The 18,792-nt window shown below is 40.0% G+C and overlaps 1 protein-coding gene across 1 annotated transcript; it reads right to left on the bottom strand.

Annotated features, from left to right (window-relative positions):
• Positions 1 to 533: 533 nt before the first annotated feature.
• LOC6533994 lies at positions 534 to 1,028 on the bottom strand. The gene is made up of 2 exons (XM_002094647.4): positions 894 to 1,028; positions 534 to 841 (listed from the first exon to the last, which is right to left on the bottom strand). The coding sequence occupies exons 1-2, from the start codon at positions 912 to 914 to the stop codon at positions 611 to 613; spliced, it is 252 nt and encodes an 83-aa protein (XP_002094683.1). The 5' UTR covers positions 915 to 1,028; the 3' UTR covers positions 534 to 610.
• Positions 1,029 to 18,792: the final 17,764 nt, after the last annotated feature.

The following is an 18,792-nucleotide window of genomic DNA, read 5'->3' as shown; positions in this document are numbered from 1 at the left end:
TCTCCGGTGGAACTCCTTCACGCCTTCATTTCTCACCCGACTGCGTTTGACAATTAAAAATCGCGAATCGCCTGGAAATGCGTTGCAACTCTGGAGTGTTGAATGCAAAGATGTCGAAATGGACTGCCGAAACAAAAACTTGGTAAATAAAACCTTTGCACGCGACACTTTGTTATACTCAAAAAATACATTTAATTTTGCAATGCATTTTTTAATAGTCATTGGCATTGCCAACTACTTGATTTCATAATTATTAACTTTAACCTGGCAATATTGCATAACTCTGCGTGAATTAAGATATTGGTTATGCATAAAAAATTGGTTCCAGTAAAATTTCTTTTCAACAAGCCCCTCGATCGCATTCAATCAAATAGGTATTATTTATTTATCTATGTCTATTAATTAAAAGAAAGCAGCTCACAACCTTACATTAGGGTTTATGAACATTTGAACGAAAGACTTATGTATGTCCATTTATTAATTGAATAAATTGCAATGCATATTGATAAAAGTGAATAACATAGTACGTAAAATGCCTTTTGAGAATTTAATCTTTTGAGTCACCATTTGTAAAAGCAGAACGCAAATCAATTGAAAACATTTAAAGCTATTACGAGTCCCGGCTCACGGAGTGGTTCTCCTTGTCCTCCCAGTCGAATGGCGGTGGTGCCACCTCAGGGACTTGAGTCTGGGGCACCTGGATGTCCGTAGTCTGATCGGTCTGGGCTCGGTTTCCGTGCAGGAAGCGGACATACTTGAGGGCATAGTACAGCTCCGACATGGGCAGATCATGCTCCCGGATGAAGAACATGGCCTCGTCAGTCTCCTCCTCCGTGTATACCTTAAATGCAAAGTGAAAAGCGGTGTCTTAAGAAATTTCTCATTGAACAGACCTCTTCTTCTTCCGATGTCATCTTGATTTTATGCTATATAATTGAATTTTTTTTATTTTATCTTTCGGGTTATTGCTGTGTATGCTATTTAAGCACGGCTGTGAACGCAGTGAAAATGTTTTACTGGCCTACTAAGTGTCACTTCATCTCGTAATGAAAATTTTGCCCGCAAAAACACATGAAATGCACAAAAATGATTGCGCTGTGCCAACACAATATAGCATGCGGCCGAAACTGACCCATCAACACTTTGGCATTGCCTTTAATATGGTCTGGGAATGGAAACAGGAAGAGGATCCGGAGTAGCAGCAGCAGCAGGACCGGGCCAAGCCAGGACGTCACCCCACCGAACCGGAGTGAACCAACCGCATTTTGCATTTGCAGTTTACTCGGTTAACCGCTTTTCTAGCGGATTTAACACATTTCGGCCTCAGCTGGGCGACAACTGAACAGTGGATTGTTTTTGGCCACGACATGAAAAATAAAACCCCTATTAACAGATTTCTTAAACATTAATTTGAGTGTGTAAATGTATTGGTTATCCTTAATAATGTTTAAAGGATTACATATTAATTCAATCCTTAATCGAAACAGTTTTTGTAATAAGCATATATACCTGTTTTAAAAGTCTTTGTTCAAAACGATTTCAAGTATTTTTAAAGTTTTATTTTATTACTGATTAGTGGTCCATCTAATATTGACCGAAAGAAGAAGGTAATTACTATCTAGGAACAAGAGTATATAAACAAATTTAAAATTAATATTTTCATTTAATCCTCTATGATTTTATCTCCACTGTGGCTGGCTGAGGCAAAAGTGAAAACTAGTTCAGCTGCCCGAAACATGCCAAAATGTTTGAATCGAACAATCAACGCACAGAGATGGATTCAGTGGGGGTTTGCAGGAATGAAACGTTGGTGGATTTGGGGCGAGAATGGGCATAGCTCATATCGAGTGGCTGCATGCATTTGCCATTTCCTCGGCAATCCAACTAACCCGCCACCCATAACAGAGTGCCACGCCCACTCATATGTCAATGGGGCATGCATTTCACTCGATGTTTTTTTTTTGGTTTTTTTCCATTTTTGTTTTTCTGCCTCACAAAACCCGACTCGACTGACATTGTGCGAATTTTTGACCCTAGGGTTCAACTTTGCGGAAGGTGGGCGGCTTGTTCATGTGAACGATGGTTGGTTTTGGGTTGAATTCTAGCCAACATTCCTTTGTTATAGGCAGCAATGGGCCAATGGGCTTTGGGGCTTAACCATTATAATTTCAAGTGCAAACTTTGACACTTGAATTGTGGCCCACAATGCTCAAAATAAAGTTAGCTTTCCCATCCAGCTTTAAGGCTGTAGAAGCGCTGGTCGATGAAAAGATACACAAAGATAAAAAGATACAAAGAGCGAAAATAAATGTAGGCCTAAAAGTAGGCAATGGTTTTGGAGGATGTCCCAACTGTAAGCAAAGGCAAGCGCAAAGGTAATCAAGGTCCGTCCACAGATTTAAAATAAAAAGTCGCATAATAATGTACAAATACTTTGCGCGGGTGCGGTCATAGCTAGGACATTCCTCTGAAATGAGCATAGGGTGTGAATTGTCAAAGGCATTCGGGATGTGGAAATTTCAAAAATTTATTACCGATTAGCTAGTTTATAGCTTAAAGTGGGTAGGGCTCCGCCTTCATCTCAGGGATGATATTCCTTGTTCCAGTGCCACATTGACACTGGAGACTAAAATGGCTTTGGAATTCGGGCCTATAAAACTGCCCTTAACCCCCAAATTCGGCCTATTTGCCGCTTCACCTGCCAACCAGCCACATCGAGCCACAAGTCTCTTGGAAAATATTTCTTTTTCGATCTTCAGAATAGTATGCATTAACATAATATTATAATTAACCTATACGCGCTGAGATACGATTGGAAAATTCAAGGAAAAGTGAAAAGAAGGTAAATAAAAAAAAAAGGGCTTTCAACTAAAGGTCAGAACGGTGGGATTTAAGGGGTAATTGTTTTTGCAGGCCACAATTCAACTTAGATCATCGCAAATCTCCCCACCCCGCAGTACCAAAAAGCTTGCGGCTGAGAACAAAAAGAGAGGGAGAGGGGAAGGCAAACTTGGCTCGTCAGCAGGTGCTGAGTAGTTGCCGAAAATTCGTATGGAGAGCATCGCGGCTTGGTCGCGGCATCGGTAGCTTACGAAAAGAGCTCTCTACGCCGGAAAATCCAGAGAAAACCCATAAGGAACGAAGAATCGGGAAATGTGGGAAAATAACTTTTTTTTGTGTGCCATATAAAGTGAAAAAAAAAAAAACATAACCCCACACCGTGAACAACCCGCATGCAGGCGGTTGCATAACCTATATATATATATATATATATATATATTTTCGTATATATATATATATATGCATATATATGCGTATAAGCTAAAATTTTTAAATATTGAAGAGTGAAGTTTGTTTGCCAAGGAATGGCCGTATCGAGAATAGGCTAGTTATAGTTTTTTTATTTTATTCAAATTTTTTTTTGTTGTAGTATATATAAGTTTTTTTGTAGTGGGAAAAATATTGAAGTTTGGTGAGGAGAGTATGTTCATGTGAGAGAATGGTGTTTTGTGTAAATATGTAAAGTTAATCGAAACAAAAAGAGAAAGAGAAAAAAACAGCAAAAATATGATATTAAAAAAATAGAAAAAAATATAAATTGTGCGTTAATAATAAAATATTGGAAATATAAGTAAAATATAAGTAAAGTAATGAAGTGAATCGGTCCAGTGATAAATATATAAAAGCGATGATGATTGCGTGCTAACAAAAGAAAATGAAAAATAATTAAAATAAAAATTTCGAGGAAAATGAGGGGAAAATTATGTCGTTGCCAGGTGAAATTCAGTGATCAACAATAAAGAGAAAAAAAGAAAAAGTGATCTAAAAGCCCCTTTACCCCTCCCTATAGATTCGCCGAAAGCGCTTTCGCCGTCTGGATATGGAGAGGTAAGTCTGCACAACAATTGTTCTCAAATCCAAAAGCCAAACAAAGAAAATGTAAAAGCATGTAGAAATCGACGCAAAGTCAACTCGATGTCTCTCAGTAAAGTAAATATCATGTCGATTCTCAATCAACTAATTATTTTTCAATGCTTGTAATTTAACACCGTCTGAGCTGCCATATATTCACCATCGAATTCTTTTTTTTATTAAAACATGCAAGGAAAACTTTACTTTTGCCTTCCCCATCTTTATTATGCGCATTTATTTTATTTTTAATACATATTATATACTATTTTATATTTGTTTATTATACCTATTTTAAATATATACATATCCATACCTATACATACATATACATATTATCTACCCACAGCACCATTCTCATATCTCTCACATAAAAAAAAAAAAAAAAATAATAAATAAGCTCATGTTAGAAGTTATGATTTAGGCCAATTTTAGATGGAGAAATTAAATAAAAAAAAAAACCCTTAGTCTTATGAATAAAATGTTTTGAAGTTGAAATGATTTGCTAATTTTTCTGCCGTGGGGGTCATGCTGAACCTAAAAATGATAGGGTGTTAAAACGTGAACTTGAAACTAGGGACCATTTGAAATTATTTATTTTTTCTTGTACGGAATAAAATGGTCAAGGTTGGGTGGGCTAATACCAGTTGCTATAAAACAGCCATAGCAACAATTTTTCAAGTCGCCTTGTTTCCTAAATTCTTTTCTGTCTATCGCCCCAATGTTTCCTTTTGTTTTTTTTTGTTCTTTTCGGATCTGAGTGCCCTTTTCCTATAATTCCCGAAGCACGCGAAATTTAATAATTCTTTTTGCATACGACGCCAGCACTGCGAGTAATACACTTAGAAAAACCCACCCATCGTCGCGAATCTGAGCAAGGCCGGAAGCAACGCGTGCGGTATTACCTCGTATGTCCATCAGCTGGTCCGAATAATACTAACAGTGATATGCTACAAGGCACCGCATTATTCGAGGGGTTTCGCAAGTCCCTGGGACTCTGGGCACGGGTAAAAGAGATAAAATTTAGCGCTTAATACAAAAAACAAGCACACAATGATAAGAAAATGCTATCTACTGGCACTGGCAAATAGAATTGCACGAGGACACAACAGAACACAAAAGGCAAACAAAATTATGTTTAAGGTTATATGCTATGCATAAGTAAGTGAGGCTATGCAGACATACAGGAGCGGGTCAGGCAGGCGGAAGTAGAAGCGGAAGCGGAAACGGAAGCTCAAGCAGCAAAAGAAAGTGTCTAACTGGCTGTGCATGTGTGCTGGTGTTGGTATTAGTGGGCACAACCCCTCCCCCACGGGCACATCCGATAATTGGGAAAACACAACACTCACCCACACCCACACACAGATGGACAGAAAGAGAGCGCAACCGCAGGCGACTTTCAAGTCTTGCTTTTTGTCCTGCCGTTCTCCTTACACAGAGAAATAATCTTATAGGGAGTTAAGATTTTGTTAATAGGAAACCATAATTTATATTTAAAAATTTTAAAAAAATCTAGTCACTATTGTTGGGAGAGGATTACTATTCTTCTCATGTTCAAGATAAAGAAAAGATTTTCCACTCATTGTGCAAATGATCAATCGCTGTTAAAGCATAACAAGAAGTATCCATTAAAGATACAAGCTACCTATTTATTTGCAAAAACAAGCACACTCTTTTTCCAGTGTAACATGGCTTGCACACGCGCCGAGCGAGATAAAACATTTGTATGCTCTGATAAGAACGCATCCACTTACTTTTGGTCGTACATGACCTGAATTTTTGCTCCTAGGGGAAGCAGGAGTCAGACGAGGCACAGACAAAAAACTTGAACTTGCACACGGACCGAGAGGCAAATGAAGAAATTTAAATTTGATACCAGCCAGGGCAATCAGACGATGTGAATGATGCCCACTTTGCACACCCCGTATTGTGAATCGAAAGAGGTATATTGGGCGCAGGCGATGAAGTCAACAAGCCAATAAAGCTAAAGAAATTTAATAAAAAATCAATAATAATTAAGCTCGTAATAATAATAATTTTACTCTTTTTCAGAAAATGGTAAATTTATTCAAAGATATAAAAATGTCTTGATCCTGCAATGCAAATATGAAATGAATAAATCTTATAAAAATAATTATTGAGCTTTGTGGTATGTCTAATATTTATTAAAAACGTCCAATCTGCATTGGTTGGTTCCGCTGCAGTTCATCCTAGTTTAGAGGCCATTTAGCCAGTCGATTACCAACTTCCGCCCACATATTGGTGCTGGCTGGCTTTACCATGTGGCACCATTCGCTTCAGTTCCATCAGCCACCCTCTATCTGCGCTGTCTGGTGGCAGTAGCATTCGCTTTTTGTGTGTCCTTCTTTTTCTAAAGTTCCAGTTCAGTTACACGAAATTTTGAACGGAAATACGAAAATGAAAGATTCGTATCTGGGAAGTTGGGACGAGATTGATGTGTGTGCTGGGGTGTGCGACCCACAAAAAAAGGGAGCACAAGCATCGAAGTGCCCGCAGCACTCGAATGTTCTGGTCTGGTTTGTCTCCGCCCGTTCGAGTGCGCTTCTCTTATACGAAAATAGGATTTGCTTGCAAATTTACGGAACCCATTGCACATGAGTATGGAAAGTGAGGGGCGAATAGTGGAGCTCGAGGGGGGAGCAGGCCTTGGGCTTGTTTTGTTTGTTTGACACTTTCGTGGTGGGTGATTGTCCATATTATGTGACAGACGATTCAAAAGGAAACTGGACTCGAGAAGGATAGTGGAAGATAAGGACAAGGGAGCGGCTCATTTTCAAAATGCACCCAGCTGAGTGGACACTTTGGTTGTGCCTCCCAAATGATCTTTAGTCTCTTTGGAAAAATAAGAAAATATGTTTCAATTGTAAAATTCCAAGTATATAATTTATTTTCTTACATGCATAGCTCTATATAAAATTATTATTTGTATTAAATTTACAATGTTATTGCAATTTATGTACGGCACTTGAAATATTCTGAAGTATCAGAGACAATTATCGACGTACGAAGGCACTTCAATCCTGATTATTAGCATACATCAAAGTCACAAGTGTCTCAGAAATAAGCACCCAACTAAGCCATAAATTGCCGATATTCAAGAGTAAAACCATGCAAACTTTAAGCGGCTTAAGTTCCCATCTGCACAAATTACCCAAAAGCATCATCGATGGTAATTAGCCCCGTCAACACTCTAAGAAACGGCCAGAAATAATTCAATGCGAGCTGGGAAAGTGTCAGCTGGCCGAAGTGAAATTAATATTTTAGGTCGTGCCAAATAATAAGCCAGGAGGCACGACTCCGCAGGAGGTCACAGGAAAGCCGGAGTATCGTTTAACACTTCATTAAAAGCCATTCCGACAACTTGTAGACAATTAAAGACAAGTTGAGGGCTGAAGAGTGGGCGCCACTTAACACATTTCCAATGTTCATTGACCGGCAAATGAAATAAAAATTGCAAACATCTTCAACTCCGGTAGCGAATGCTTCATTTAACAGCGACAAGAACAACATCGCAGGCAGCTATTTGCAGGGGGTCCTTCGAAAAGGACTCTCCACAACCGAGGCAATAGACAAAGTTCCCAGGCCACAAATTACACTTTGGTTTGGCAGCATAAAATGGCGTAAAAATTGCAGCTGTTTCTGCCACTCGAATGCGGGCAAAATTATTGAATGTCCTTGCTTCTTGTCTGTCGTTTCAGTCATTCCGAGAATCATATTCTCATATAGTCAGGCTTTTTATTAAAACTGGAATAAAAATTGTATTGAAATTTCCGGGATGTGTTTATTAATTATTAAGTGATATTTTTAACTGTTTGGTAAGAAGTTGTAGGTAGGTTCTTGGATTCTTAGTGTTTATTTTTGCGATATCATAAACGGGAATTTGTGTACATCCCAGCCATCTTTGAGGTTCCTTTCTGGCCATGCTTCTCCGTCTGGTGGTTCTGTGTATGCCTGTGTATTTTTTATGATGCTTGAAAATAAATAAACACTCAATACCAATGCCAAAGAGCAGACGGAGCCAACTTTCAGTGGCAGACACCAGAGAATCCGTGGCAGAGGCGATGGGAAAGGCAGACGACTGGCAGCATCGCGCACATTCAATAAATCTTCAACTGTGAATAGTCACTTGAGACGGAATCGGAGCAGGAGGATCAGCTCCCCAGGACACTGGGACTCGAACGCCTTTCGCTTTCAGTTCTCCATCTGCTCCATTCCCCGTAATGGCCGCAGTCATGAGCTGTTGGATAATAATAATGATGATGCTCTCATACCGGCGCAGAACGTGTTTTGCGGGGAATATTAGAGCTAGTGTGTGAAAAAGCGCAGCTTGCACGTATGAACGACGGACTTAAGGCCTCTAATAGCCTCATATTTTGCACTCCAATACATAACTCACTGGGAGCAGGAAGCGGAAGTCTAGAACGGAGGACGGAGGACGCGAAATCAAGACCAAGGCCAAGAGCTCAGAGCTCAGAGACAATGAACAAAACAGGATATAAGGCCCCAATGATTTGCCGAATATTTGATATCCTAAGTAGATGATTGGGGACGATTACCAAGACCCAGTCCCCAATTATCCAATGGTCATTCTAAGCTATAAATCTAATTACAGAACTTCCGTGAATCATTTTTTTGCTAAAGTCAAAATACGTGTTTATATTTTAGTCTCCAGAATCGAGCAAACAAGGGTATTCAAACCAGAATGGCCTCAAAGTAGGCAACATGCAATGCTGCGCACAACAAAATGGATGCGGATGCAAGGAAAACGTAAATCAAACGGGGAAAAAGGCAATCGCAACTCTCGACCCCGAGCAAACATTCAATCTATAATGGCATTTACACGACTAGGAACAGGATATGTAATATCCTTTTGGGGTTTTTAGACCGAGCTGAAAACTGAAACGCCTCGCTCCTCCGTCCATCCTCCTCGTTCGCTTGGTAGGCAGGTCCTTCGAAATCTGGCTGACTGGGATGCAACTTACTTTCAAATAAATATGGCGCAGCCCTCTGGAACCCCGTCGCCATAAATCTCAACAATTTCCGCTGTCTGTGAGAGCAGAGGGCCCGCAAGTTCCATGGCCATCTATGGATTTGCTATTGAAATTTATGCGCATGGGAGTGTCTGGCCAAGTGGATCCTAACTCTTTTTGTTTTATTAACTGAGGCAGGAAGAGGTGGGCCAGCCGGAGATACTTTCGCCTGGCTTTAGTTTCGGTCAGTTAATAGATTTGTTTGGTTTGAAAGAATAAAAGAACTGTCTATGGTTGCCATTAAGCGCACATAAAAAATCACACTGTTTTTCTTCCCCTACACAATTCCAATTGCAAACACTTCAGCCTTCCGTTATAACTAAAAATAAGCATAGCCGACGGCGCGCCAATCATAATTTTTAAATCTTAAACGGCCGCATAACACTCAAGTGCGAGGCTCAAAAGAAATGGCAACTTTCACTTGGTGCGCCAACAAGCGAAAGGAGGCCAGGCGAAAACTCCGCTTGGCAATTTAAAAATTAAGGCGAGGAGGCGCCAAGCGGAGCAGCAAAACACTTTAACTAAAATTAGAAAAACGCAAACGAGCTGAATGCAGGCGAAGCCCCTATTCCTTTTGGCCATAATCAGCACTTGCAACTTGGCAAGAAAAACAAGCGCTGCATGCACTGAAAAATGCAGACCGCAGATATAAACCTTAAAAACAAGAGCGATGACACGTTAAATTAGTTAAAAATATCTTCAAAAGCGCATTTCTTTAAAAGAGCAACAGGGAGCTAAGGTTTGATTTTCAAATTCTTTTAGTGCCCTTTTTTGTTCTCTGTGTATTAGCCAAGCAGGCGAATATGCAACAGCAACATCAACGACAACTGCAACACGGCACTATAATGAAGCTATCAACCGTAAGATGGCGCTTAGGCACGCAATCATACTTTGGAAACCTTAGAGACCCCCGGCTACATGCGACTGGTTCTCATGGAGAGTGGCTTATACGACCAGATATGTAGTTCTGAGAAACAGTTCTTTGGTTCTTTATACATTTTAATTCAAAATAGAAAACAATCTAAAATAATTCTTAAGAGTGACAGACTTGAGAATGCGAAACTATATTGCGCAAATGTAATATTAATATTGCCCTATAAAAGTTGGAGTTCTTGGTTTTCTAGTGGTAGGAAATCCGATGCCAGAACACCCCCAAATCAAGTAGACTGCAACGGTGGCGTGGCCGTTTTCGTCATTTTCACCATGCCGCATAGACACGGCAGGCACTCACACACGCGGCGTATGCTTAATATTTCCGCCGCATCCTATGCGCATATTCATTTTTGACGACGCTTTGACGTCGCCCGTTCGTTGACCGCTGGGGAATCGCCGGTGGGGGCTTCTGCATTAGCGTTTAATAGTAGACGACGCTGTCCTGGGCGCTGCCATCTTGCCAGCTGTACGGATATACCCCGCGGTGCTGACCTAAATTTTCCGGTTTATGAAAAATATATGTGTGCAATATAAAATGTTTCCCTCTGCTGCATGCATAAAGCGTGGAAAAATATGTATATTTTAAGTTATATATATATATATATGCAGCGCTGTGCCCATTTATATTTATTTACAAAGGGTTTGGTGGGTAGAGCTGGCCAAGTTTATGAAGGCTCACCCGTTTCACTATTTTAGTCAAACTCTAAATGGCCACAAACGGTGGCGTCACAAACGGAAAATCAGCAGAGTTGCGGTGTTGCAAGGAAACATCAAAGGTTTGGAAAAGCTTTTGTTGGAGAGCTATGATTATAAAGGAGGGTAGCGCCAGCATTAAAAACTGCAATACAAATCATCTAACATCAACTGGACAATAAAATATTTATATTTACATTTATATCAAAATGTATATGTATACATATGTATATCCGCAACTCGTTGAAAAGCGAGTGTAAGGTGGAAGAAAGCTTTTTCAACTATATAAAATATATATATTCTTGTTCTGAATCATGACCGTCAGTTCGTTCGTCTAAAAATTTGGGAGCTTTAAACACTAGATAGTTGAGACTAAGTATGCTGATGTTGGTGCCTTTTTACTTTATTACTATTTGGCTTGTCAATTTTAATCGATTGGCCAACGAATTGATACAAATGATCTGATATAATGTCCTGTGGGCCAAAAGACCAGTATCACATGAAAAGCAGGACGGCATCACCACTGTGACATCAGGGAGTTACCCTTATTTGACTGATACCGTTGGAAAAGTCTCGTGACAGCCAAATTTTAACTATATGCCCTTGTTGTTTAAGACTGTCTTGTAAAGCTAAGAAAACATATCCGATGAATAAGCATTTTGCAGCTTGGCAAATGTGGACCAGTTGGCTGTGCATTTCGAAGTGCGGTCAAGTATTTTGTAATAATATTTATGCTGATTCCCAGATTTCTTTCCTTTTTCGATGAGTAAGGGTAAATAATATTTTTGAGATGGTGGGGACTATGTACAATTGCCAGCTGTGAAGGCTACAAGCCACCATCATACGCAAGGCAACTTGAATTTATGAACAATTTTTGGGGCAAACATGGAGCAGCTTATCGTGAGCCATAAACGCTAATGGATGAGCTTTATGTCGGTCAAGAGGGGGACGTCCGCACTGCTCTGCACACTTGAAGTTCAACCCCGAAAAGGTGACAAAAGATATCGCAATTTTATGAGTAATCCTCTGACACCCTGACAAGGACATGCACTGATTACGACGGTGTCGCAGACTGACCCCGCACAGCCCCCGTCGGAAGGCGGTAATAAAATTTTCACTTCAGATAGATTTTAGCATTGTCTCGCTTAGTGCAGATAATATATATGACTGACTGTGAGTGAACGTTTTGTGTGGTGGGGTCCTGTAGTCCTTTCCTACCTTCCAGTCAGCCTTGTCTGCCTGTTGGCTCGGATGTTGTTGTGAGTCATATTAAAAAGTAACGAGCAAAATATTATGAAGCCAGACAAAAGGCACTTCCGGCAGCAAAAGAGCGAGGACGGGGCTCGGGGTTTGGGGCTTCTCCTCCTATATTGGATTCACACGATGCAATGTTTTGTGAAGGATGCCAGCCATTTTAACTCTTGTTCATTGCCTGTTGTTGTTTGGCTGGCCAACACGACCCCACCATAAGACCACCAGCCCAAAACCATCGCTGGCCCGGAATCTCCCCCTATATTATATTGTGTTTTTGGACCCAGACAAGTCTGCATTGCCGCATGTACCATGTCCTGTCTCGTTTCCGAGGTTATCTCGTCCTTTGCCTGGGGCAGCTCACACAGCATTATTAATAACCATAACTCAAATCTATTGCCGCTTTACTGCTCATTGATTCTGTTTATGGCCATGATTTCGTCAGTTCGCTTTGTCTGCCTTCCCCTTTGGCTTGGGCTTTTTCAAAAGTTTTGATTTCATCGCAACGAATGAGTTTCATGGCGAGCAGCGGAAAATGCATGTAAACTTCTCTGAATTTTATTGGGCTTTAGAGCTGATCTATACTGAAACAACTAAAGCGACTTACTTGAGATGGAATTCCACTAAGTGTAAATTTTGTATCGTTTTATGATCGAGATTAATTGCATTTATTTTGAAGTCAGAAGTTTTAGTCTACAGCAATATAAGTAAGGAACGACTATGATAAATATATGTAAGTATATTGCAGTTCACCGTTCACTTTAACATTTAGAATGAAGTTACTTTTAGAATGATTCTCCAACCAGTACTGAAATATCATCAGCCTGTTAGGAGCTAAAATCGATTTCCGTGGTCCATTAAAAGCATATCCCCCCTTTTCCACTACGGCTTATCACTCAAAGCTGGCACTTGTGAGATATCCAAGAAACGCCAGCGCCAACTGGTCTTTTGCGGCAAGTTTTAATTGTGCTCATATCTCAAGAACTCTTCTGGATCGCTTCGCTGCTTGTGGCAAAGTTTGCATTTGGCCATTTGTGTGTGGCCAAACTTTTTTGGGCTCAGTCACACACTCCCACTCACAATCATACTGCCTGTCCCCGGCAAATTGCTTAACAATCCATGTTGCCATTTTACAACACTTGGAACTTCTTTCGGACAATTCGCCTTTGGCTTAGACCCGCTTTGGATGTTGACTTTTACTTTGGCCAAGTGAGCGCAGAGCAGCACTCGCTGGGCGTATAATTTCAATGCTCACTGTCGTAAATAGCCTGGCCAGCGCCGAGAACGATGAGTATTTTCTTAATTTTCTTGCACTTCCTGCAGCCCGGCAAAAGGCAAAAGTTTTCCCAGCTCTGCCAGCTAGAATCATCATCAGCAGCAGCAGCGGCAGCAGCTTTTCCGTTTGTCAGCTGGAAAAGGGTCGGGAAAATGGGGAGGGGGAACGAGCTCCGACATTAAAGTATTATGCAAGCGTATTAATGCACTCAACGGACACGGAGACTTGACAGACGGAACAGAACGGAACCGAAAAGTGACCGGCCACACAGAGAAAAATATTCAGTATTTAACATTCTAGCAAGTCATAAGATTATATTAATATCTTATCTTAAGTGACTTTTTTCTGTAGTATTTTGTATATTACAAATACTAAATAAACGGAGCAATCAAAGCTTTATCAGAATCATCCACTAAAGAGACCTCTTATAAATACTAATAATATTACAAATAAACAAGTAGTAAGGTTCTATATTTTAAATGGCAAAACTGTTAGTTATTTTTTCTGTGCAGAGAAGTGCAGTGATAAGCTAGGGAGCAGGATGCAGTGGAAGGCTAAAAGAGAAATTCCAAGCTGCATCAAAGTTCTCCACGGGCAGCAGAAACAGGAAGCGTCTTAGCGTGGCCCAAACTCCTGACTTAGATATTAGCCCATCTACGCGAATTTTAAAAGGGAATGTATCACATTAGGAGTTTTATAAAAAATACAAACGGTGACTTATTAAATTTCCCATAATGCTTGAAATACCAAACTTAAGACGATTGGTGTAATCATTTAGGCACAGGCCTAATTGAATTAGGGGTTAATTCCCCAGGAGCCTCGACCCATGTAAAATATCAAGTTGCTGTCTGGTCAAGACGCGGTGTGGCATTGTATTGTGTAGCGGTGTCTTGTCAACTGTCAAGTCATTGTTGGCCAAAAGCCGCCCACAGACGTATACAGATGGATAGATTCCCCCCGTGCCATTCGATAGGATGTGTATTCCCAAATGCATTTCGATGTGACGCCTCGAACCCTATGAAACAGAAACCAAATGAAGTGTAATGGCAAACGGGCATATTTTTATTGCTTATGTTACATCTTAGAAACTATCATAAATTAATAATAATAATAATGAAAGTTGATTATAGAATATGAATTCTTTTTTGTTCTTTGTATTGAAAATATTTGCAATTTCTAAATGAACCATGCGAAGCAATAACGAGTTATCAATCGAGCAGAGTGCGCACCATCTGACTTGGATTTCCAGGATTTTCCGGACACCGTGAAAATCAAGAAGAATGCACATAAAGTAGATACACATTTCCCATGAGCATTATTGGAATATTAGTTTCTTTGCACTTTGCGAATTGAAGCACACATGTGATTTGATTAGGAAACCCGATCGAACAGTCATTTATTTCGCAGTCTGGATCTTTTCTATGGGCGTTAACTTCCATCGCCTGTCCACTTGACATATTTTTACGGTTGAAAAACTCGAATGGGTCGGGCGCTCATTCATTCCATGATTCGTTTATTCATTCATCAATCAGCGTACGCGACACTGCATGAAAAATGTCAGCGAGGAAAGCATCAACGCGTGGACAGGGAGAAATTTTGTTTCGATCTGTTGGTTGTCGTCCAGGAAGATGGGAAGATGACTTCGACGGGGAATACCATTACCTTGCTACCCGCCATCAGGTTTTTCCATTGTGGGAACCTCCATTGCACCCACACTCGAATGGTTTCGCTGCTTGCCGTTGCCCATTTTCGTCGATGCGTTGTGAAAATTGGCAAGTCACTTTTCAACATTTTCCGCGAGCCGTGAAGCAATCAATATTGATTGCATAATGAATGACAATCAGCGCTGCGCCTGACACTCGGCCCCAAACCTCAGCGATCCACCCACATTTCATATTTTTGCACAGGGAAAAACATTCAAAACTCTTGTAACCAATAGTAGTTTCCTAAATATGTGTGAAATTGTGTAAGGAGCATTTAAAGTTAATAGACTCATATCTTATGTATGCCTTTCTTTATATCTTTACAATTAATTACAATGTATTTAGGATAATGCATTTTGAACTGCATATAAGTATTAAATTTCACAGAATTAGCATTGCTATTATATTGCGCTTTTCCGCGGTGTGTGGATTTCCCGGGATATGTGTTGACCTGCGGCATTCTAATTGCGCTGGCTCTTTTCCGAGGGTTCAATTGGCAGAAGCAATGCAAAACATTCCAGCGCTGGTGAAGATGATTCAATTGACATTCCCATTGCCACCGAAAGGGGGATCCGATCCGGATGCTCCGCTGGTGGCGTTCATGTGAACGTCCGCAGGATGAGGACGACAACGAAGGACGAAGGACGTCCAGCCATCCAAACCGACCGACCAGTCAGCCACACAATGGCCGCCACTTGGCTGGTCGCTGTCATGGCCAACTTGGCCAACAAGGATGGCAGTTACAGTTCCACCTCCACCTCCACCTTCCCCTGTCCCCCTTGCCACAATATCCCTGTACTTCGCTGTCTCTGTCTGTGTCGCTGTTTTTGTTAACTTTTCGAGCTCAGTTCGCTGGATCTTCTCGTGTACGTGTGTGGCGTTTTGGCCGGCTCTTTTATTTCTTGTTGGCTTCCTTGTTTTGGCCGTATTTTGTTGCAGTTTGTTTTGTGCTTTGTTGGTTGCCATTGCGCCATTTTAGCCGTTGATGTTACCTGCTGCCATTGCTGGCAATACTCTGCCAGGAAAAACACTGAATCAGGAAGATTAGCTTATTCTAAAAATAAGCTTATATTTTTCACAGTATTTAAATGAAAAGCCGATTTTTGCAAAATCGTGAAGTCTATGATGTTGATAAAATACCTTGTATTTATTTATTTTATAACTTGTTGAGCATCACTTTATTAAGTACTTAAGCTGATAAAGCTTATGGCAAAGTCTATTATACCTTAATGTGTAAGCTGATTTAAAATATTGGAATAAAAAATTGGTGTAGGGTAATGCCGATTTTCACATACCCGAAATATTTTGCACTATTTCGTGTTTCTTTTCTAGTTCAGCGTGTATGTGTCACTCAACGGCATTGAATTCGATGTGAGTGCCAAAGTCTGTGTTCCTGTTCTTGGGGTATTTTTTAAATTGAACATATTTCCGTTTGGAATATACTTTTTTTCCGAACCTACTGCTTCCATCGAATTCGCTGCATCGACGGGGTATTCATTTCCTGTTTGTTACGGTCCAGACTGAAAACTCGAGCGAGCGGACCAGAAACTGAAGCATTCTTCAGCCCTATTGAGTTGGCAGTTTTAAAGAGAAACATTTGTTGACCAACGACGGTGGATGGGCAAAACTATTAGGTGGGTATTATGTCGCAATCGTTTTAAATATGCACACAAAACCTAAACGCAAATACTGCAAATTGCTTTATGCATGTTTAAAATCAATTAATTAAGCCAAATTTGTTTGATTCACCAGGCCGAGTAGACTTTTTTGCTTCTTGCTTTGTCAAGTTTAGTTGGGAGCCTGCAAGAATGTGCAAATAAAGTGATTCCAATTTAATGAATTTCAGATTCCCTTTGTTGTCGTCGACTATTATTTTGTTATTATCCTGTCATGCTCTATTGCGCTGTGCACAAAGGCTTTCCCAGCAAATTATTTAAGCGAAATCAATTTTATTAACTTTTATTGAATTTTTCATTGGGTTCAGCCAATTAAACCTTTGGTTTTTCCGACTTTTTCAATATAGTTTTGGTCATAATATATTGTCCTCACTGTTTGTGTCGTTCATTATTGTTGAGCGATGTTTGTGACAAAGTGCACTTTTACAATGAAAAAACGAACAGCTGAAAAGTCTAGGTTTGGTCGTTCTTAAATGAAGACTCACATAGTTTTTCTAAAAAAAATGAATTTAGGTGCTAAGCACTGACATACATATTTTAAGTGCTAGACAAGCAGAATATTTATCATATTTATTATGAGAATTTATAGATGCAAACAATTTGAATAATGTCGATTTCTGAACATTAATAAAGTAAACCTAACAGCTTTTGAAACTTTAGTAATACAAACCTTTAAAATCAGTTAACGAAACTTCAAACTGTCATAGTCAGCGTTTTTATTGCACGCACATGCATTTCTGTAGCTTTTCCACCCACATAAAATAAATATTTTAACAAGTGTTATTTTAATTGCGTGCAACTGCTGCATGCACAACATTTCACCGTTTCAACTTGGTGTTTTTGCAGCTGCTGTTATTTACCTTTGACTGTTGCTGTAATGCGTACATGTCGAAGGGGGCGGGCCATATGCGTATGTCGTGCACTGTATGTGTTCCTGCGTGAGGTCGCATAAGTTGCGGACCGCAGGACAAGACCAAAGTTATGTGCTCGCATGAAGAACGAGCCGAGAATAAACCTTTTTATCTGATTAACGCGATGGGATGCATAAAAATGCCCGCCATTCCGATTTAATTTGCTCAACTGGGGGCCAAGGAAAAGTTTTCACTTTGTCACCTTACTTTTCCAACGCTGTGCGCTGCATAAATCAATTCAATTTGTAATAAATTTCAAAACTTTTCATTTTATATTAATTCTGATGCCAGCCAACGCCTGTCGTCGTCGCAGTTGGCTCTTTCTTTTTTTTGCCGCCACAAGAAATCAATTTAATTCTAATAAAATAAGTGAGGGGAAAGTTTCAGTGCCCCGTCATCCTTGCCGTACACTCTAAAATTAAATTTTGTCAAGAAAAAACAAATGCATTTTTTAAAGTAAACATAGTTTTAAGACCACATCAACTTACCACAACTATCATGTTTTATTTGGCAAAATGTAAATCTTATGGTTTCATTATATTGTAATGATTTTTTTTAATTTTGCTTAAGTAGTATTACATATGTAAAAATCAAAATGTTAGAAAATCATTTGAATTATTATGTAAAACATATTTTCTCAGTGCAGACAAGACGTTGTCGTTTTAGTCCTTTTATTAAAGCATATTTCTGCGCCCCAATTTCGCGCATTTCCTTTGTCCTGCCGAGGTCCTTTCCTAGATGCCTTTTTTCTCAGATGCCGTTCCTGGCTGCAGCTTAACAAATTGACTTTCTCCGGCCGCGGTCTGCCTTAGATTTCCTTGTCTTTTTATTTTCTGCACTCCACACTTACTTAGTTTTTTCTTCTGATTATCGGCTGAGTTATTGCCGCAGGCAGAGAGGTCCTTTTATGGCCTGTCTGGACGCATCGTCGTCACTTTGTCGACGATGCGGGTAACCGGGCGCATGATAATTTCCAATGCCAATTCCTTTATCCTTCCTGCTCATGATTTACTGACAACTAATTTTGCCTTGACTGTGTGGCTAGGTGCCGAAAACGTCAATCTCCAGCATTTCAGTCTCTCGGGGAGCAAATCTTCGAGGCTTGATTGCAGGAATATCAGGATATATGTACATCCACATGCTGTCGAAATGCTGGAAAAAATAACTTTTTCGGTAATGATAAAATTTAACCCCTGAATTAATAATCCCAAGAAAAACAAACCCCCCAACAAACTAGCCTCCGAACACAATAACCGTGCAATTGATTACTGCGGATAAAATTTGACTAGGCCGCACTCATTTTGGGCTTCTTTACCTGCTTTCACCTAAACTATTTGCATATCCACTGCCGACCGACAACCAAGAAATGCAATCAATTTGCTCAACAAT

This window comes from Drosophila yakuba, chromosome 3L (assembly GCF_016746365.2).
Source record: "Drosophila yakuba strain Tai18E2 chromosome 3L, Prin_Dyak_Tai18E2_2.1, whole genome shotgun sequence".
NCBI classification, from domain to species: domain Eukaryota; kingdom Metazoa; phylum Arthropoda; class Insecta; order Diptera; family Drosophilidae; genus Drosophila; species Drosophila yakuba.
Note: the sequence above shows the minus strand (reverse complement) of the source record. Positions and strands in the feature narration are given on the sequence as shown.